This window comes from Protomyctophum parallelum (genome assembly GCF_964188405.1).
Source record: "Protomyctophum parallelum genome assembly, chromosome: 8".
NCBI lineage: Eukaryota > Metazoa > Chordata > Actinopteri > Myctophiformes > Myctophidae > Protomyctophum > Protomyctophum parallelum.
Window position 1 is genome coordinate 25,696,292 of NC_139703.1, and position 23,550 is coordinate 25,719,841.

Below are 23,550 nucleotides of genomic sequence, written 5' to 3' on the forward strand. Positions count from 1 at the left end.
TCTGAGGGCAAAGGGCAAAGCTGTGAATGAGATTTGCATCTATTGCATGCCATTTGCATTACATTTGTCACAGTGCGAAGAAATATTATTAAATTCATATTAATTTCCCAATTTAGTAAAAAAAAAAAAATGTTTAGCAGTCATTTTGCAGGAGTGACTGTGAAACTATATCAAAAGCTGAATGATGTTGTGGTGGTAGATCTTGACCGTGACTGGCACCCTAGCGGAATCAGTACAAGCGGACCGTGTTGCAGACGGACTGCTTTGGGAGTGGGACAGATTCCGTTGACATTGCAGCAGAAGGAGGAGGTGGGGGACCCTTTTGGCGTTTCCAAAAGACGCGTACCTGTGGGTTTACGATAATTGGGGGCACAATTAAGTGACATATCGTAATAATACTGCAACTCCTTACGGAGTCATGTATCGGCGACCGCTACAGTTCGCAGTCAGAAGCATTCATGCGACAGCGACCAGAAGAAAGGTAACGTTTGCTAATGTTCATCACCAAGTGTCGTTACCTAACATTAGCTTAGTTGGCTAATAATAACTCTCAGGCTTAGCCAACCATCATGTGGTATGGTTGTTGGTAAATAATAACAGGGTGAAGCAGCTGTGATAAAATGATACTTACTACTGGAATGTAAAGAGCGTACAGCCGTGAAACCCAAACATCTAGTACACAGCTGAGCTAACTAGTTCACAAGATTAGTTAGCCTACTTAATTATATTATTGTTCACAGCTTGTGGAGGTGAACTTGAGTCTTGCATTCTCTCGCATAACACATTTTAAACAGACATATAAAAATGTATATTGTTGTATTTGTCTGATTGAATGAATGGCAAATGACCTACTTTTCTCAAGCTCAAGACACAAGCAAATAAATAACTGGCATTCACAGGGTGGGGAATTAACACTGCCCAGTGCCCACCAGTCAAATGCTTGTAGGACTTTGTCTACCAGACACCAGACACATTAGGAGGGTAACAACAACAAGCCAGGTGCTTCTGTGCTTAATTCTGCTTTTAGTTGACCACCACAGCATTTTGTTTAATGAATTTTGTAATAGCCGACAGTGTGGTTTGGGGATTCTGATGTTTTGCTTTTCTACAGCTCTGTCTGGTCTGGACTCAGAGAGAATAATAGTGACTTTTTGTTGGAGATGAACCGATAAAATGTCTTTAATACCTATAGCTTGTGTATCGGTTGATACAGAGTACCCATCCGATACCAGTGTCACTTGTGTAATAAAATAAATCAAGGACAGTGGGTCTCGGAGACCCTCAGGGTCCCTTGAGGGGGTTCCAAATGGACCCTCACAGTTCTGTAACTCTGAGAGTGTACAAAAGGGTTCCATATGTACACTCTCCGAGTTATGGTGGTCCTTGAAATTAAATCGCTTTGAGAAGTGCAACTGAAACATTAAAAAAATGATTACTGTAAATGACACATAATCATGCGATACATTATGTGGTATCGTAATCGTAATGGCATAGACTGGCATACTCAATCAGTAGTACTCGCCCATACCGAACCCGATACCAGTATTTTAGGCAGTATCGGCAGCTTTTCCGATACTGCTACCTACAGTACCGTAATAGTACCTCGGAACAATTCCACTGCCACCTGCCTTTGCTTCCTTCACTCAGATCTATCTGTCTGTCTGTATACTAATCTATGCAGGTATTACAGCAAGAGGCCTGTTTGGCCAGAACATTAGTGGCCTGTCAGCTGGCCAGAACCTCCTCCCCCTCCCTGACACCATGTCGGACACTGCACAGAACCGCACAGGTAAAGAGGCGAGCGTACACACACACACACACACACACACACACACACACACACACACAGAGGTCATGCACAATCTTGTTGGGACTGAATCATGCTGTCATAACATTCCCACACAAATATTGCACAGAAGATCAAAAGCTTCTCAATTCAAATGCACACATTGATGTCTGACAATTGTAAACCTTTTGGCATGTTATGCTTAGACAGTTAGCCATAACAGCAATGAATTACATCGGATATCGATATCGGCCAAAATGTCTCATCGGCACATCCCTAGTCAAAACATGATTAGGTTGGTTGCTCATGTGGAACTACGTACACCTCTCAGAATGTCTGAATATGGCTGAATATGGCTATCATGAGAAGACAGTGAATCAGCTGGCGACCTCACCTTTTTCATCCAGGGGGAACAGCACAGTAACAATGGTCATTCCTCCCAACACTGTATCCCGATAATAGTTTTCCAACTTTGCAGTTCACGATAACATACATTTGAATGAGAATTTATTTGATTTTGAATTGTATAGCATTGTATAAATGAAACACACCTTGATCACTCATCAGTCCCCGCTGTTTTGATTCCACCCTTCAAGAGTAGGGATGGGCATTTATTTTTTTAATTCTCAGCCCCAATGGCCGATTAGTAATGATAATTGTCAAGTCAACATGATTTAATCCATCAAACAATGAAAGCAATTTCTTAAAAGGATCCCTGGCTAATGAGACAAATATGCCTTAAAACATTAAACATTAAACTAAAATAAAGAAATAAAAACACCTTCAATATTTTCTTTTTTTCTTATTATCTATGTGTCCAGCAATTTGGAATATATGGAATGCACGATTGCACGTGCTAATAAAAATTATATTTCAAATGTTGCTTTGATGCTCATATTAACTTTAGGAAGTATTACGTTATTTTTATTAGCACGTTCATTCCATACATTCCATAGGGCTCGACCACACATGGACATATGACATCATCAACTTGCGACAGGAGCAGTCCCTATTGAGTGAAAGATTATCTTTTTATGAAAGAAATAACATGTTTAAGGGTTTTTTATTTATTTATTTTTGTTGTAGAGGGTATGATGTTTTTAGGCATATTTGTCTTATTAGCCAGGGTTCCTTTTAAAAGAAGTTGGCAGGATGCAAGCCTGCTACATATTGGAGAGGTGCTGGCCACACCAAAGGAGAAAAAAAAGAAACTAGGACTAGTTGATTTTTCACGCCCTTCCTTATGCAAGAGTATAACCACAGGAGGTGAACAAACTTAGGGAACCAATAGTTCTCAGTTTTTTATTGAATTGTACAGTTCAGTATCCACTTCCGTATTTAATACTTTACACACACTTCTTACTCCCGAAATGGAATCGTGTTTTGTGTCCCTGGAGAAAACACCTCCCCGCGAGTGAATCCAACAATGTTGCTTGCCAAAATGAGTTGACCTACTGTACAAGCAGCAGCGTGAGAATGTATATCATCTGTTTTTGTGCGAGTGACACTGTTGGATTAATATATAAATAAGCATAATGATTAGCCTGCTGTTTTGAAGTAATGTCACTTATATTTGTCCTCTCCATGATAGGTAACGGGCCATCAATTCAAAGTTGTACACAGTTATAATATCATATGCATGTGTGTGTGTGTGTGTGTGTGTGTGTGTGTTTGTGAAGCTGGATGTGTTCTGTGCTGTTGATGTGATACAACACAGAGCATAGAACCTATTTTAGGAGCAACATGTCCCTCGGCTTGTTTTCACTTTGTGAGGCCTCTCTGCAGTCTGTGACATCTGGACATCTTTATCAAGGCTGTTCTCACGCGCCCTCTCTTCACGCCCTCTCCTATTAAACTCATCTTTTTGCCCCCCTCTTTGTTTTTCTTCGCCCATCATGCACCCTCCCCTTCCCTACATTACCCTCCTCCCTCTCCTTTCTCTCTCTATCTCTCTCTCTCTCTCTCTAACTCTCTTCCCCTCTACTGTACTCAAACTCCCCCTTTTCCCCCATCGGACTCTTTGCTTTGCTTTGTTGAGTATTGAGAACAGTGTTGTCAAAGAATCCAAATCCAGACGGATCAACATGATCTCTCTATCATTCGGTTTGTCAGCGTGTTCACATAAACATCTTAACAAAGTATGTATTACTATATAATGGTACAATAACCTCGCGTCTTGGGGCTTTCTGCGAGGAAGAAAGTCTGGTTTTCATTCCCGACTAACTAGTGTGATCCGGTCTAGGCCACAAATTCCCCAACTAATATAAGTATGTATGTATCCGGTTGGTCACCGCAATGTTTTTGTTCCCCCACGTGAATGCCAAATCAAGTAGCCTAGTCCCGCCAGTCGCTATGAGTTAGAATAAAACATAGACATACTAAACAAAACATACCAAGAAATACATGGAGAAACTTGCATTTGATTTGTACAGTTTCTTTGGTTCATGGGTAGGCCCTACAACTATGACGTCCCTGGTTTCCAAGGGAATTATTTTAGGTTAAAAGTGACTATAATCATATCCGCCATTATTCTGGATCCGAAAGCTGCCAGAAGAGTTGATATCCCAGTCTAACTATATTTAAGATCCATATTCTTATCTGTATCTCTCCCCCAGCTCTTTAATGTGAAGGATTCACCCCAGCACTCGGAAGAGGAGGTGGGAGCCTTCACTAAACTCATCGAGGCCATAGGCTTCACAGGACCCCTCAAATACAACAAATGGGTGAGTGATGGATGGTGGAGTGGGAGAAAGTGAATTATTGGGAGGGAGGCAGGATGCCTAGGGAGGGAGGAAGCGTGGAGCTTAACCCAAGCGGCCATCGGCTGGCTTCACAGGACAATAAAATATGATAGATAGGCGAGGGAGTCAGGAAGGGAGCGACTGAGAGAAGGTGTTATGGAGGGATGAAGGAAGCCGGCATTAAAAAGTACAGAGGAACATGGTTCAAAATGGACCCAGATATGCCGCTGAAATGAGATGGATTGGGTAATAACCTGCTCGTTTTCCCAACCCCTTTTTTACATTTGCTACTCCAGGTTAATATTTTGTTATTAAACTGCACTTTCAGAGACATGTTTTCCGTCACAATACTTTCTTAGAAATATATTTTTTAATGACAACAAACCATACTAGTAAGAAAATGTACCTTTTCTCAGCAAATCAACTCAGTAAATCACATTATTTTAGATGCTGCACCTGATACTGCCAGAGATGCAATGATATAGCTTCTAATATGGTCCTTATATTTTTGAGGAAAATATTCATATTTTGTCTGTTTTCATTGTTGCTGACTTAAAGTAGTAGTACTGTATATTGTTTCCATATTGTCTGTATGGGCTACATGAGGCCAAGCTGTGTTGTGCTTGAGCACTGCTTGGTCAAATGAAGCCCCCAGACCTTTTGGCCATGGGCCCATGTCAGTATGAAGCAAGAATTTAGAACAAAGGTCATATAGGAATGAATATAGGCTAGAGTCGACGGGCTCTGTGTGACTGTGTGTGTGACTCTGTGTAAAAGAGGACAGGTGTTCCAAATGTGCATTGGTTACATATAGAGTTGGCAGATAAGGAACATGTATCATTATGTAGTAGAAATAGGTCAGATAGACAAACGCTATGTACGTAACTAACACCCATTTTAAATGTGTGGGGCAATGCTGGACATCTACCTGTTTAGATGGGAAATCAGATGTGGGTGTAGATCTGGCTTGGTACGTGTTGGTGGTCAGGGGTTCCAGATCCCTTGTGGGGCAAGTCGGTCAGGAATGCACAAATCAATCCACCCAAACAGACAGTCGCACACGTACTAATATGCATCTGCTGCATATGCCACCTAAATTAAATGTTCCTCCTAGACATATAATTGAATTCACTTGTGTGAACAACATAGTTGTCCTGGTGTGATCTTTTGTTATTAAAATACCACTGGAGAGTGGAGACGGCTGTTCCTTTTTAGGTTCACTAATGTTCACTAAACTCTCAATTGTGACTGGGAAAATAGTGGCCATTGTTTGAAACTAATCAGCTTTGATTTCTTTGCTTTTCGTGTTATGCTCGTTATAGATACAATAGGTTGAGATTTCCCTTCCAGCTCAGGTTGTGGCCTCCTGGTGGCACTATTATAGGCCAATGTGAAAAGGGTGCCATTTGTTACGCTTTTGATGGCAATTGGATGATTTGAGGCATTTTTATCCAAAAATGTGTTTTGCAAAAGTCCACCTGTTGGGGGCGCTTTAACAGGCCAATGTGAAAAGGGTGGGATATATTCCTCAGCCTAGTAGGAAAGTTTGTGAAAGATTTCACGTAAATTGCATGCTGCGTTCATGATTTGAGGCTTTTTGTTCAAAATGGGCCACTCCTGCAAACTTCGAAAGCCAATGTTAGCCAATTAGGATGGAATATGAAATACTGGACAGATCCGTCTTGAGCACATGACTATATAGACGTATTTCCTGTAGGCAGAGACGACATATCTCCGGTGTAAAGAGTCGGCTCTTCTACTACATTGAATGGGAGAGTGACTGATATTAGTCTGCTCAAACGTTACTCTTTTACCTGCTTTTTACTAACACTAACTTTACAAAGATGCCCAGAACATTGGGATGAACCTGTGTAGTTTCTGGCTGCTCCAACAGTAGTGGCAACATTCAACTTTGGAGAGAAACGGAATGTCAAAAAATACACCGCTTTGACTGAGACCAGAGCCATAGAGTAATGGTTGAGACGAAGCAGTGAAAGGTCCTGAAAGATACACAACGTCAGTCTTAATATAACCAATACCCAATCTTTCTGTTGTATGACTATGAACACAAGGCTGCTGTAGTATGAGGTATAAAGTACAGCAGCAAAATAGTAAAAAATGGCAAATAAGTTTAGGGATAAGGGTTAAGGGGAGGCGCAAGATATAGCCCTTGGTGTACTCTTAAGTGGTTAATATCAAGTGGGGAGTACAACTGAAGTGGTACAATCAACTGAATTTGAACCCACAAGAAGTTATTCTATTGTTTTGACTGTGATTGTTATTGACCTATTGTCGTGTTGAAAACCTTGTTGCTCTTCATTGAAATAAACACTTTAGAAAGAAATTGAACATATGTGTTCCCACAATGGATACAAATTCACTGTATGTGTGAACTGTCATGACTTATTGTTATATTGTCTTGTTGAAAGCTTTATTGTTCAGACTTGTTGTTTCATTGTCTTGTTGAAAACCTTATTGTTCAGTCTTATTATTTCTTTGTCTTGTTGAAAACCTTTCTACTCTTCATTGAAATAAACACTTTAGAAAGAAATTGAACATATGTGTTCCCACAATGGATGCAAATCCACTGTATGGGCCTGATTCTTCAACGTGTTTCCGCTGATATATTGCCGTGACGCTGGCGGAAAGGCATTTACGTGGATTTCCCACATTAATTTGGAATTCATGGAAATGGCCGTGAACTTTAACTCCGCTAAATCCTCCGCCACCTCTTTAGGTGGCGGAGAAATTTGCGGAAGCATACACTTGCATATAGATTTATTCAGAAGGCTTTAGTCTTCATGCTGAATCAATAAATAGTCCCCAAATCTCAGATAAAATATGTAGGCATGTGCCCCCAACATATTGGTCGATCAGCACAAAAAATCAGCACAAAAAACGATATATATATATATATATAAAAGCCGAGTGCACTTGTATGCCTAAATGCATGCATTATAGGCAAGTTAGCCTATAGAGTCCCATAAGGAAACTGCCCCTGCAAGCCCCGACACCTTTTTATTTTATTTATTAGGATATTTCTATAGCATGCCATGCGCGATTGCGCTGCTCACTTGACAGCCTTCTCTAGGCTACTCGCAGTGCAACGCGTTGTGAGCTTGTAGATCGGCTCTCGCGGACTGCATGTTAAAAAACAAACTCACAATTATAATAAGAACATAGGCCTACACTTATCTGCATTTTGCACTGTACGAATCTAACGTTGTTTCGGTGTGTGTGTGTGTGTGGGGGGGGGGGGGGGGGGGGGGGGGGCGATCCGATTCACATTGGAAAATTAATAGGGCTAATTAGCCCTATATAAAAAATAGAAGACCACATTTATAGCCTAATGAATGCAGCGTGTTTGAAAGTCGGCCAGTCATATCAGTTTTAAACCAGCTCACCTCCACTCGTGAACATGACGGACAGACAGACAGACAGAATTTATAATAATGTATATTGATATTGATCACATGGATGCCACACACAGAATAGTTTAACTCACTGGATAAACTCACTGGATTATAATTTCTTCAGACAAGAGGATCCCAGGCCTATAATATATTTACTTATGAATGTATGGGCTACTGTTCTTTATCGCGCAACAGTGTCGAGGGCCCATGCAGCCCCCCTCCCTCTCTCGTCTCTCTCTCTCGCTCTCTCTGAAAAGACGACTTTTGCATTGACATATCCGATATTTTAAATATCGGATATGTTTTACCTCTGCAAAGGTGTGAGTGAGCACCCGCCTTGGTCCCGAACTTAATTAAATAGATTATAATTATATTGCTTCAGCGGAGCACGCACCGGTGCAAGCTTGGATAGCAGTGACCGCGGCTGTGATCTCAGACAAACTGCTGTCTGCTGAGTCATGCTTGAAGCCTTTTATGGTATGAAATTGGGCGTGGATCAATGCAGATGAGGTTGTCGGGTGCTTTTCCGATCACTTTGCACCCGCTGCATTCAGTATGACATACACCTGCGATACACCTGCGCACCTGTGGTACACACCACTCTCTGAATAACACGTCATCTCAACGTAGCTTGATCGGACGGATAAATACGATATCTGTTTCCGCCACCGTTACACTCTGGCGCATTTCGTTTTTGAAGAATCAGGACCTATGTGTGAACTGTCATTGCTCTATTAAAATTAATGAATTCCGAACGCACTGCAGCCCACAGTTGGCGAAAAGCTGGTTCAAATAATACACAGTTTTGAAAATTAGGAACACAATTTATTTAACCACATGAACCCCAGCGTCCATATTCTGGCATGTCATTACATTATAAAAGATGGACATTCTGTGAAAATAGGCAAACATTCTGCAAAAATACAATCTCATGACTCATTGAAATGTGACGCTTTGGGAACTGTATGTCTGCTACAGTATGTTTGATGAGATGTTGGTGCAGGGGTGCCCAAAAGGTAGATCGTGATCTACCAGTAGATCACAAAGGCTGTGCAGGTAGATCACAGGACATGTCCCTAAAGAATATTTAATTTAAATAGTGGAATCTGCCACTTGAGTTAAAGGTGACTTGATTGATTGACAATGCAATATTTTGTTTTCAACAGTGTTGCTGTGCACAAATTAAATACAGAAACCCCCCCCTCTATTTCCCATTCATAGTGCATTATGGACATTATATGTATTGTCAGCACTGCTATTCTAAAGCCCCCTCAGGTACATATTTAAACTAATTTCACCAATGGTGGGTAGATCTTGTTGAGCTGATCATTTATTAAAGTAGCTCTCACGTCATAAAAGTGTGGGCACTGTCGAGGGAAAAGAAAGTAGTGGACAAAGTCTAGACCCCTGGTGGGGGACCCTGGTCAACGAAGTATATCATTTCAGTGACGGCAGTCTTTCTCACTGATGAAATGTTTTGATGTGCAAAAATGTTGATATTGAATGTTGGTGCCGAAATCATGAATAATGTGTTGTACATGATTCATTGTGCAGTCTTGTGTGTGTTGTAACGTGATCTGGACAGACATGAACATAACCAAATTAATCCATACATGCATACATTCTGAGGTGTGAAAGCTATAATTGACAGACGCTATCACAGGCTTGGGGGAGGATGAGAGACGGAGGCAATGGGGGAAAAATAGTGTACCGTATTTGAGAGGAAAAACAGGAACTGTAATATAAGCGCTGTAAAAGGATGTGAAGTCACGCAGATTGCAGATCAATTTGCCCAGATTGCAGATCAATTTGCCCGTCCAAAGAGCCTAGGCTCCACATACCTCTGTTCTTAGACCTCCTCTTAGACGGTCCAAAGCCACGCTCGCCACAGTGCCAAGCCCTTCGGCCTCCGTCACATGTGAGCAACTTGCACAAGCATTGGAGCAGAACAACAAGCAAGCAAAGGCTAATTTGCCACTAGAGGGGACACTGGGAAAGATCGGATCACACAGACGGATAGTATGAGTGGAAGGGGGTGGTGTTTAAGGGAATTACACCATTTAAAATACCACTTGCTCAAACCGTAGGATAGTGGTCCCCTTCCCAGCCCTTTTATCTTTGGGCAATAATGATGATGGAGGCAATCCATCCCTTGAGATGTATTGTAGTTACGTATTTTTTTATTTATGGCCTCCAGGTAGCCTGGAATCCAGCCTCAGTTTCCCCTACCCAGTGCTTTCACGCATGCACGCTCGTGCAGCACTCGTGCATGCGTCGGACCCGTGCACTCCGCACTGAATATTTGTGATTTCTTCTGCGGCCAACAAAAAATCATACTGTGGTGGGCTGGTCATGATTGTGTGGTGGCCCGCCACACAATAATGCATATATAGTAGGGGAAACACTGAGCTATGTTATGTTTGTCTTTTTCTCACTTTGCTACCGAGTCTGGCCAGGGTCCTATTTGTTTTGTATTTCCATTATGTAGGCAAGTCAGGAAGTGACTTGAGCTTTACATTGGACAACACTGGGCCCACTGGAAAACTCGGAATTGAACTACTAAAATGGGGGCGGGGGGGAGAAGAAAAGGAAAAATGTCTGGAAAGCATTCGGTTTTTGTGCAAAATGTTTCAAATCTTATTTTTACAGCCTCAAAACAGATGAGGCACCCCCCAGATTGGGAACCACTGCTCCAGGACATATTCAGAAGAAACAAAACAAGACAAAGATCTTTAGTTTGAGACCAGTTAATGTTTATCAGCAGCTCAATTTATGTTTTCGGAAGTTCTGACACAGTCAGTAGGCCTACAGCTGGTGTTGAATGACTAAAACATGGGCCTAATCAAATCACCCAAAACATGTTATTTTCAAATCCAGCATGCTTATTTGGCAAATGTACTTGTTGTGGTGATGTGATTTCAAAATTGGACTGGGCAAAATCAAATATCGAGCCGCACTAATTGAGAAGGATTATGTCGTTTATCCCTTATTTTTTCTGGCACACCAGTTGTGGTATTGCTTCAACACTATTATGCACAAATAACAATGCATGCCTTCAGAAATGCAACGCACTACATTGCATGCTTTCAACTTGTCAGAATCATTTTGGCCAAATACCTCCATCAATATTGTATTTTGACGACGGTTTGAGTAATACTGATGGGAGATGTAGTTGCGAACGCACCAGAGGGCGCAGCTGTAGCACACACACACACACACACACAAAGCTGCGTTCGCTTCCCGCGTTTGCGCGTCTTACTTGTTGGTAGTTACTTATTGTTATATTGTCTTGTTGAAAGCTTTATCGTTCAGACTTGTTGTTTCATTGTCTTGTTGAAAACCTTATTGTTCAGTCTTATTGTTTCTTTGTCTTGTTGAAAACCTTTCTACTCTTCATTGAAATAAACACTTTAGAAAGAAATTGAACATATGTGTTCCCACAATGGATACAAATTCACTGTATGTGTGAACTGTCATTGCTCCATTAAAATGAATGAATTCCGATTGCACTGCAGCCCACAGTTGGCCAAGGATGCTAAATGACAACCAGGTTTGACTTCACTGAGCATTTCCGTGTTTCACAGCCATATAGACATACAGTATAGTACTGTATGTACCTCAGTGGTACATACGGTACAGTATTGTACTTTATGTACAGACAATCTGTGTAGAATACGAACCTGTTTTAATAAAATATGTACGTGGCAGAGTGTTTGTCCTTAGCGGGACACACTTCTTTGAATAGTTGTTTTGCTAATGATATTTGTTTTTTCTCTGTCCCCTTTGTATCTCAACAGAAAATCAAGATTGCTGCCTTGCGGATGTACACATGCTGCGTAGAGAGAATCAATTATGATGACTTCTTTGAAAGTAAGTGTAGAGGGATGTTTGGTGGATAGGGGCAGAAATCTCTAGGTACTTTAGTGACCTGATGATCATGTTTTGGGGTGAAAAGAAATCACCATCTTTAAATGGTGCAGCTCGGTCACAAAATATCAGTTTCTCCGGATCGGGTAATATGCAGAACACCGATTTGAGTCATTTGGAGTGAAAATCGCAGATATTTAAATCGCTGGCCGATTGGTCGGACCACCTCCTAGCGAAAATGTTCTTTGGTTGTCTTGTCTACAACACAGAGCCAAGCGTCACTCCTGTATATGAACTTAACTTTTTCTGTTGGGTCTAGAGTACGGGTCTAGAAACCAGGTCGGACCGGGTCCAGTTTTCTTCTGTCCTGCTTAAAGGTCATTACACACTGGCGAATTAGCGACGCGATATATTCGTGCGAATAATTCGCATTTAAAAAAAACCAATTGAAGTCCATGCAAGCTTCCACATCAGTGGCGAATGTGCGAAAATGCGACCGTTTTCGCTTTTATTTGTTCGCTCTGGTGTCGTATTTTGCAGAGATTCGCAGGCGAACTGCAACATGCAATATTTCGCATTTTCAGATCGCTTATTCGCATCGCATCGCTAATTCGCCAGTGTGTAATGACCTTTAGACTGGGTCCAGTTATAGACTGGGACCAGTCCAATTATCCAGGGGTTGTTTTGGATCAATGCTACCCTCTACTCCAGGGTCCATTTAGGACACACACACACACACGCACACACACACAGAGAGAGAGAGTTCAGTACTTGTTATGTACTGGTCCAGCTACACAGTGCCGCGTTGGTAATGGGACCGATCCAAACAAATATGATGGCCACAGGGACATTGTCACCACCCGTCTGACACATTTATACAATGTTTTACTGCCACACACACACACACACACACACACGCATGCTGCATGCATCTGTTTTTCCATTTCTCTCTTTTTTTTATATTTTTCATTGCTTTCTCTCGCTTCTCTTGTTCCTCAACATGCATTATTCTCAGCTTTGGGTAAGTGGCCCGTGGTATTTAGGCATGGTTCCGATTGGCGATAGAGTCGTCGTATTATATCACCAGTAGTTTCTGCCTACACCGATATTAAGCGAGTTTAACGAATTTACAGATGCCGAACTTGGCTGTGCATTTAGAGATGTGTATGGTGTCTCTGTTCTCCTTACTCCTGCTCATCAAAACATTGTTCTGCACTCCATAGGAGTAGTTAATACTGTATGCCAGAACGGCTGCGAGGCAGAGATTATGATTCAACCCATTCTGTCTGCGAACGTTTGGATTGTGATATTAAAGATAAGAAAATTATGTTAGAACTTAGAATTCGATGCACAGACACAGACTTTTCAAAGGGATCTGCTGTTTGGCTAGAGAGGATAAAGGGGGGGGAAATAAGTGTTACTCAACAAATATAAAAAGTACTCGTATCGGTACTCTGTATCTGCAAGTACTGAAAATTAAGTACTCATACTCTGTAAAAATGGTATCGGGACAACTTTAAATCTGACACAATGTGGCGCCTAGTCAGTAACAAAATGGGCAGCATATCTTTGGTTCTGCTGCATTGGTTTTGCTCAAGTGTGTGTGTGTGTGTGTGTGTGTGTGTGTGTGTGTGTGTGTGTGTGTGTGTGTGTGTGTGTGTGTGTGTGTGTGTGTGTGTGTGTGTGTGTGTGTGTGTGTGTGTGTGTGTGTGTGTGTGTGTGTGTGTGTGTGTGTGTGTGTGTGTGTGTGTGTGTGTGTGTGTGTGTGTGTGTGTGTGTGTGTGTGTGTGTGTGTGTGTGTGTGGGCGCACATGTTTGTTTCTAGGATGCACCCTCCCAGACACGCTCAACTCTTGGTTCCTGGTGGCACAGCTACATGTATGGTGAGTTGAAACAAGAACCAAAAGTTACAGAAATGTGCTCACACTTTATTTTTATTTTTATTACTTGCTATTGAATGAAGGAATCCATATCACAATACAACATCATAAATAAAAAGAATAGAAAAATAAATAAATGCAATAAAAAGAGTTCCACCATGTTCAGTTTAGAACATTTAGGCAAGAACATACAAGTGCACCAATGGTTCCACAGTCTCAAGGAGAAACTGACAGAACTATGTATAGGGTTTAGTTATGGGTTTATCAATGATGTCACTATATACTATAATAAGCGGTCATTTAATATTGAGCAAATAATGTAGTAATATATTATATATAAAATAGTATGATGATGGAAAAGATTTGGAAATTCATTGGTAAAGTGTGTAGGCTCAGTGACTCTTTTTTTTTTACATTTTCAAAAAACATTCCCAAAAGTAAAAAGAAAAAGCTGATCTTCAAGCTGATCTTCAAGCCGATCTACAAGCGCTCAGCGAGATCTGCTATTTTCACTAGTTTGCGTCCGGGGCAATCGTCTTAATTTATTTTTTGGGCCTTGAGCTAAAAGGTTCTAGAACCGCTGTCCCTCACAGTATGTGTCCACCCTGTCTTTCTTTGTCTTTTGTCTGTCAACCATTGTCTCTGATCTGTCCCGTCAGGATGTGTTTGGTGAGGATGCGGCAGGAAGGCCGAGCAGGGAAGTACATGTGTCGTTACATCGTTCACTCCATGTGGGAGGATGTGGAGCAGAGGAGCAAGATCATGGGGGTAATGTGTTGTCAACCTTCTAGTGTGTTGCTGCGTTCACACAGGCAGATGCAAAGATACCATTCATTGTCAATTGAAGCCAGCGACATAGATGCAAAGGTGCATCCAACGTTTGTAGCTGCTGCAAAAGCTACAAATGGAACCTGAGCTGGATTCAACTTCAAGATCCAAAGCTACAACTGCAGCTGACAGTGACGCGTCACTAAAGTGGCACGCTGCATGCTTGATGATGTCACGACCGTGTGAGCAACAGATTTTACAACAAGACAAATTGTGCTGTGATCTTTGCATCTTTTGCATCTGCCCGTGTGAACGCAGCCTGTCTGCTTGGACTCGTGTCTGTGCTCGCATTTCGTATGCATTTGTGTGCTTAGTAATAGTATTACATGTATGTTTTATCCATGGGACATGGACATCAGTCACTTTCCCATTCAATGTAGTAGAAGAGCCGACTGTGTACCCCGCAGATATCTTGCCTACAGGAAATACGTTGGCTGTGACCCTGAATGTGTCTATAGAAATCAGGAGTTTGTTAGCTACCTTACATCACATTTCATCCAGTGGCTACAGTGGCCGGTATTTTACCAATGCATATTAATGCGACATCTACATTGACATTCTTCATAAATTTATGCTTCCAATTTTGTAGCAATAGTTGGTGGAACTTAAAGGCTGTTTCAGAGTGACAGCTCCCCCCCCCCCCAGGGCTAATGCAGTAGACATGGCCAGTGACATTCTTCATAAATTTGTGGTTCCAATTTTGCGGCAATAGTTAGCCCCCCCCGGGGCTGCCTGGACAATGCAGTATACATGTCCAGTACAGCTGCTGAATCCACAAAGTTTGGCTCCCATTCTTGACCCACAGTTTGAGTATGTTGAGGCTTGATTGATTGCATAAACCGCTGGTTCTCAAAGTCGTGTCCGAGGGCCACCAAGGATCCAAATGGACCTTTACAGGTCTGTAACTCTGAGGTAACTCGCCACTGATGAGTTAACAGTATACAGTAGATTGGTTTCCGGGGAGATGGAAAATGTTTAACAAATGTCTGTGGACTAAATGTATATCAAAGTGGAGGTCCTTAAAATAAAATGAAACGAAACAGGTTGAGAATTACTGACATAAACACTACTACTACGTACTGGGTATGTTCTACTATGACCAGTCATTAGTCCTACAACTACCACCTATCTCAAACCCTCACCATAAACCTAACCTCCCACAGGGCAGCACACCTAAACCTAACCTTAACCCATGTCTAACCAATGACTAGTCTAAACTAAGTATGCACCCCCTATAGATCTATTGATAAACCAACCTTGTGGTTGCCACTAGAAATGGGATTTATCTTTGAGAAATGCACTCTTTACAGTAATCGCCCTCCTTTTGTATGCGTTTCCTTTTGAGTCATTTATGTCTGTGTCACTGCAGCTGTTCTATTCAAAATGATTAACTGGACCCAAAGCGTTGTGGAGCCTGTGACAGCTGCCAGGGTTACTTTCCAGGGATTTTTGGCTACACATTCTGGTCTCGCGCTGCACAATTATGAAATAAAGGTCATTTGGGTGTAAAAGTTAAAATAAACATTATATAGTTCTCCAAGTTGGGTTCCCCATTAAATAGGTGCGGTGGAACGACTCCACTTTTTGTGTCACGATGACGTCACAGATGGAGAGTGTTTGGTTCCCTTAGTTCAGGCTTTAGGAGAAAACGGTTCCTGTTGCTGATGGGTAACTGAACTATTGGAAGACAAATGGAGGTAGTTTGGTGGGGTTTCCCTTTCCTGAAAATATCATAAAAGGCGGCTTATAAGCATTATTTCATTTCTGCTAATAGTTAAATTGACCATGTATTTTTCGCCACATACAATTTACAATTTAGGGATTTAGCAGACGCTCTTAATCCAGAGCGACTTACAATAATCAAGAACAAAAGCATGGGAATACATCACAAAAGCATTTATCCTAAAACATGCGTAAGCTAAGAAAGTAACAGTGGAATATCTATATTATGAGACTATACATATAAACTATATATATATATATACTACTATGCTATACATATGTACTATGGCGTGCTATGACTATATACAATGCAATTATAGTGCCGTCTACATAACATGCTATAAGTCTGTATCAGATGCTATCTAAGTCTACAGAAATGCTATCTAAGGGGGTAGGGTAAGTGCTATGGGCCATGATGGAGTCTAAAAAGGTGGGTTTTCAGACTATGCTGTCTTGTTAGTTTATTTGTCACCCCCTGGCACAGCGAGGGTCAGTCAGATACAGTATGTATCCACGGTGCGAAGTAAATTTACCGGCTACAAAACATATTCATGTCAGGCACCTCCAATATTTACAAGCGACTTCAGCGCTAGCCATTAGGGAGACTTTCAATAAATAGGAGTATGAATCATCCCTTACTCCCAAACCAACCCTTGATGCTGACCGAGGGCCAGGGGATTGAACCTCGACCTCTCAATCCCAAGGCCACTGAGTTGTTGCAGGATTTACATTAAATATTGGTAAAAAAAGAAACGCTAGCAAAAAGTAATCGCTAAGCAAATAATCTATATTTGTGGCCCTACTGTCCACCCATCCATAAGACATGACCGCTATAACGTAGTACACATGTTGGTCATGGTACAGAGTAGACTTTAACCTGTTGTGTAAGCATGTTTTTTCAGTGTCTCGTGTCTCATGCCTCTACTGGATAGTACGCGTTCCACCCCCATAAACAAGTCAGTCACACAATGCCTACACTGTACATCTCTGTGCGCAGGCCAGGTGGAGACTGAGATATGACATATTGAACATATTGTTCTACTATAGTATGGATGGGTACCATAGTACCCATCCTTTACTGAAACTGCTGGAAAAATGTCGACCCACGGACCCCCATATGAAAGTTTTTTGTGCCAGGGGAGTAAAACAATTCTTAATACTATCAAGATTTAAATGTTCAGAAATAGCAGAACTGTGAGCTTGTATATATCTGCTATTTTCTTTAATAGCCAACGTACAATATAAAATATGCATAAAGTTTAGAATGATCGGGATGTTGTATCAACACATTTTGACGGACCCTGCTTTGAGAACCAGTTTTTGAATGGCCAGGCCATTCTTTCTCCCTCCATCTTAATCTCTGTCTCTGCTCGCAACAGATTGATGCCATCCATAGAAAGGAGGCAATGAAGGCAATGACGGAGACCTTCTATGCAGCTATATTTGGATATGATGAGGTAAGACATTGACACACACACACACACGCGCGCGTGCATGTGCGCACGCACACACGTTCAATCATGGAGTGTAACAATGTACATGGGGTTGCTCACAGTACTGCTAATCAGGAGTAGTTTGGATAGTTATGTATTTTGGAGAGTTATGAGAGTGGTACGGTAAGTGCATATACTGACACCAGACACTAGCCCCAATTGTTTTGTATGCTGCCTACTGTGTTCCACTGTGTGTGTGTGTGTGCAGGGAATCTTATCGGACGACTGCGTGTTAGCTGCAGCTCTGTGGAGAAACCTGTTCAACCGTCAGTGTGAAGACCCCAAACAGCTGGAGCTCATGGTGGAGTACGTACGCAAACAGGTACGCACATATTGCTGTGTGTCTAGTTTACATCTTTGAAGCACAATTACTTCCTCCCTTAAGACTGTATGCCATCCTCATGCATGTGTGTGCATGTTGTGCATGCGCATGCATTCACCTTGGTTGCCTTGTGCCTGCACATCATGCACATGTTGACATATTTGATTTGCGTGTGTCCGTTTGCACTCTTGTTTGTGTACTTCCAGTTTAAGTATCTGTGCTTGGATCCGTGTGTATGTTTACCAGTTCTATTTCAGTGTGTTTGTGTTACATTACATCTGGTGATTATTCTTTGTTTCAAGGAACTGAACTGATATTTAATCCCTGCACTGTTTGTGTCTCGTCTGCTTTTCTGTAGACCGTTTGTTTGTGTATCTGTGTCTGAGGGCACCTGTGCTTATGCCTGTGTAATTATATTTGTGTGTGTGTGCATGTACTGTATGCCTTTGCGTGCATGCTCTTTTAAATTGGGAACCATTCCCACTTTCTAAGGATAAGCAGATTAAAGATGACGTCATTGCTTTTCCGTTAGTTTCATTAAATGTGGTAGAACAAGCTCACAAGAATGCACACTGCAACGCATTGTGAACTTGTAGACGTGCTAGTTCCGGTGCATGGCAGGAGGACGCAAATAAGTATAAATTACGATAAATTAGCTTAGGTGAGACTTAATGTGGCTGCAGACAGGAGTAGAGGCATTTCAGTCATTTGTGATAGAAACACAATCGGCATGGATCAAGAGCTATGCTGTCAGATTTTATCAACCCCTATAATCGCTCGCTGTACCCCCCTCTTTTCTGTGTGTGTGTGTGTGTGTGTGTGTGTGTGTGTGTGTGTGTGTGTGTGTGTGTGTGTGTGTGTGTGTGTGTGTGTGTGTGTGTGTGAGAGAGACACACACACTTACTGTACAGTGCACACACACATGGTAAACGGGGACAGTGTAATCGTGTCTTCACAAGTGGAGCACTTGATAGAAATACAGAATTGATGGTGTTCATGTCAATAGGCTCACTTCACTTATCTTGCCATTGCCATCCTTTTGTCCTTCATTGAGAAAAGCCCTTGATGAACTGACATGGAATTCAACTCAACTGGCTCTGTTGCTTTTAATGTTATGTTTTTTTTATTTGTTTTTAATGTGAACTGTTTTTTCTGAACATTACTTCCAATTGTATTGTCAAAAATTGACGTCATTGTTACTTGAGTCTTTCTTGCCCTTTCCAAATTTAAGTAACATCGATGCACAACGAAATTATTTCATACATGTGAATGGAAATGGTTGTTGTGTGTGCAGATGCAGTACATTGATGCGTTTGACGGAGAAGACCTGCTCTTGACAGGGGAGGTGAAGTGGCGTCCCCTGCTGGAGGAAAACGCTCAGAGCATCCTGAAGGTGTCCACTCCAACCTACAATGACGCAGGACTCTGAGACCACACGAATCCCCCCCCCCCACACACACACACACACACACACACACACACACACACACACACACATACATACATACATACATACACACACACACACCCCCTCCCTCCTTTTCCTTTCTCCTTTTACGCCATTGTCAATTCTTTTTTTTGGGGGGGGGGGGGGGGTTTGTCCTTTCATCCCTCTCTCCCCTTGATATGATACTGGATGCAGAGAGTATTTTCCCCACGTCCGCCACATTTGTCTGGTATCTGTGGCTTATTTTTCTTTATTTCCTCTTCCTTTTTTCCTCGCCTCTTTCTTTGTTCTTTCGTTCTCTTCTCTACCCTCCTCCCTTCATCCCAGGAGTGTGTGGCTAAAACAGAGGGGTAGCTCATTCCCTACTTTCCTGCGCCCCACTCCTATTCTTTCATTTGTCCTTTGCTTTTTTTCTTTCTCGACAACATGTACAATGAGACGGTAGAACAAGACGTCTCCCTCCCTCTCTATTTCTGTCTCTACCACACACACACACACACACAACACACCTTACTTTTCCCTCTTTCCATGAACACATCACCTCGTTCGCTCTCTCGCTCATTTGTCTACCAGAAGATGCTATGTTCTGGAGACACAGAAGTCCTGCGCGTGAGCAGGATTTGCTCGCACGCACGCGCTTTCTCAACAGCCAATCATCTAACCTGCCAACCCAGTAAACATTGGAACACCAAGCAGTCAGAAAGCAGGGAACATCAGCTTTAATCATTTTCCTAGTCATTTCCTGTGAGTTCTGAGAGCCTCCCCACTTCCTAGAACACAAGTGAAGAAGAGAAGAAGAGCCTGTTTTCGGCATATTTATATTTGCATGTCTTTTTATTTCTTGAATTACACATATTTATAACTTTGTATTTTTAATGTACCACTTCCAGTTTACAGTACCAAAAACGACAGCTCTACACGTTCCTCCTCAGCCGGATTGTACGACAATACAACCTGACCCAGCACTCCTTAATCATTGCAGGTCAAGCCAATAGTTTCATATGACATACTGTATGTAAGGGCCTAAATACGCCTGGTGTCGAAGAAAAAAACGAAAAAAGGAAAAAAAAACGTTATAAGGCCGACACAAAGTACCTCCCTCTTTTTCAGTGGTGGTTTGTCGTATGGCCCTGCTGTTCTCTACTGGCTTTCTTTCTTTCTCTCTGCCTCTCTCTTGGGTGCATTGAAGTGTTCTGTTCGCCTGTCTCGCACGTCACTTTTCCCCCACGACGCTCTCAGACCTGCACAGGAAAAAAACCCAAATGCGGAAGCCTCGGATGCCATTGCTGTATTACGACAAATGAGGCTTTGTCTTTGTTTTAAAACTGAATTAATAAAATGTTCTCTGGATGTATAATACTCCCAAGTCTGTTTTGTTTTTTTGTAACTCGCAATGGTAAAATTATTGTTTAAAACGGATGGGAGAAAAACAGTCCAGTGTCCACAGCTTGTCCTATGGTTACTAGAAAATCACATGTTCAATTCCCTGCCTTATCAAAGTAGCATTCAGAACGGCACTGCTGTATTGTAGTCACATGACAAGTTTACAATAGGTTTTAAGATGTGGGTGAAATGCTATTTGTATGACTGATCACCCCAATGAGGTACAGGCTGCAGAGCTGTCCTCTCTGAAACCCCACTTGGAGCAGCTTGGGGTCCCTCTATGCCATGGTGAAGGAGGATGTTGGCACGGAGGTCCAGACCTTCAGAGCCTACTTCAGGGGGAGATCTTTTCGGATCAGAGGATTGCTGTCGGGTTTACATTTTACCCATTCTTTTTAAGGAATTTGACAGTTCCTCTGAACACCTCTTAGACTGAATGATGTGTCTATCCATGTCAAAGGAATACAATTCTATAAATGTACCTAGTGCAGGTGTGCTCAGATCCAACCAGCTTGCAGATACACAAAACAACTGACAAGCCAATCGGGCTGAGCTCTTGTCAGTGCACAGGGACTGCCGGAACGTTGCCATAGTGACACAGGTGTCGGGTTTCACAGCAAATGACGGAACCACCTTGATCTTATCAGGTCTCAATGACCTAGAGAACAGGGCCTAACGTGTGTTGGTGTGTGTGTGATCCATACATGGGGTCTGGTAGAATGTCGACTCTGTCTGCGTGAGAGAGTGGTGGTGAAAGGGGCTCATAACAGTCTAATCGGGGCTATCGACAATAGCAGGACCACACTGGGTCCATTCCGAGAAAGTCTGTTAGAAAGTTTAGACAGACCTGTGTTTGTAAGCCCACAATAGGCTATGTGTGTGTGTGAGGGAAATACAGTAGCTTGCTTCAAAGAACAAGGCCTAGCAATCTTAGCCCTATTCGCTGTATTCTACAGACAGAACTTTGTTTGCCTTTCTCAGAGTGTATGTGTGCACAAGAGAGACAAGATTTTGAAGTGAAAGATAGGGCTTGAATGTGTGGAAGCTGTTAGTTGAGAGAGAGAGAAAGCCCACTTGGGTAGACTCTCTCTGGCAGGTCTGACTAGGGTGTGTGAGACGAGAGACTAGCGAGTGTGTGTGTCTTGAGTGAGTTATTCACAGACTGAACTAGAAATGCACTCTGTCGAGCTGCCAACTTGTGCGTGAGCAGAGCGTGCAACTTATCTCTTGTCAACTTACATTCTGTTTGGTGCCCCGGCTCTCTACCGTCAACTACTGCGCTATAAGCAGACCCCAATCAAGTTATTGAAACAACTGACATGTATACGGTAGTTAATAGTATAAACTTAAATTGGTTACGTCATCCACATACGTCTTATATATTTTTTTTACATAAACACACACAGTTACATCATCAGCCAATCCCTGATTGGCCAAGCAACACCAACACAAGGAGGCGATTCAAAGGCCAAAGGGATCGACCAAATATGGAGATCCCTGATATTGTCCAAAGCGGCTGACATCGTGTTGATGTTGATCAACATGATGATGTTGATGTCAGATACAGACATTTCGTTCATTTCCCCGTAAAAGTGCAGTCTATTGTGATTGGCAGGCAAAACATTTATTTGGCAGTTAATCACACTGCAAAGTTCTGCATCTGTTCACTCTGCTGCCATCTAGCTGCTAGATTTGCTAGATTCTAGCAAACGGGTCTGTTCTCATTCCAGCCGTTCAGGGACAGTTTAGACTTCTGAACTACAGTTTTACAGATACAGATGGTGCATCAGACCAGCAGAGGGCTCTACTCTTCACTTTTTAAGATGTATAGTACAGTAGCTGGCCATGCTAAACTGAGGCCCGGTCCATGAACACAAACTAAGCACATAATACTGTAGTGTAAAATCAAATCCAACTTTATTTCTAGAGCACATTTACAAAGACCAGAAGGTCAACCAAAGTGCTGTATACACGATCATGAAACAAACATACAATCAACACAAACAGCATAGTAAAAACAACATCAAAGCAACACAAATATTACACAGGTTTATTAGGTCAAACATCATTGAAAGCCAGGGAGAAGAGATGGGTTTTGAGTAAAGACTTAAAGGCCTCTAAGGTGCGGGCAGACTTGATATGTAAAGGGGCAGACAGTTCCAGAGTTTGGGGCCGGCCACTGAAAAAGCATTGTCGCCTCTGGACCCGTAATTGGAACTGGGCACAGTCAGGAGCAGCTGGACAGCTGACCTCGTGGCCCTGGCTGGTGTAGGCCTATGTATGAATTCTTCCTTTTCTTTTCTTTTCCCTCCCCTCCTCTAAACAGAGGCCAAAGAGGAAATGGTCAGAATCAGTCCTGTGATTAGTACAAAGGCCACATGACTGAACACAGAAAGGTCTGTAAATGTGTGTTCATTCACACTATAACTCTGCTCCCCCACTGTGCTCACTGTTGTAGTTTTTTATCCTGGGCAGAACAGACGTACTGTACATGTAGGTAGTTCAGCTTTTGAAAGATCTGTCTCAAGAGTAAAAAAAGAGCATTGTTTGTAGTTTAAATGGACCCCCCATCATAAAAATGAAAAATCCGTCTTTTATTGCCTGTATGCAAGAATGTGCATTTCAGTTTACTGTATGTGTCCATACCTGTATCAGTCCAAGTGTCTGC

The 23,550-nt window shown here is 42.1% G+C and overlaps 1 protein-coding gene across 1 annotated transcript; it reads left to right on the forward strand.

Annotated features, from left to right (window-relative positions):
* The first annotated feature begins 285 nt into the window (after positions 1-285).
* Positions 286-20,858, forward strand: uqcc1 (ubiquinol-cytochrome c reductase complex assembly factor 1). Its single transcript, XM_083770626.1, has 9 exons — positions 286-481; positions 1,682-1,789; positions 4,402-4,509; positions 11,738-11,810; positions 13,633-13,690; positions 14,347-14,455; positions 17,617-17,694; positions 17,939-18,052; positions 19,347-20,858. Exons 1-9 carry the CDS (start codon positions 419-421, stop codon positions 19,479-19,481), a joined length of 846 nt encoding a protein of 281 aa, XP_083626752.1. The 5' UTR covers positions 286-418; the 3' UTR covers positions 19,482-20,858.
* The last annotated feature ends 2,692 nt before the right edge of the window (positions 20,859-23,550 follow it).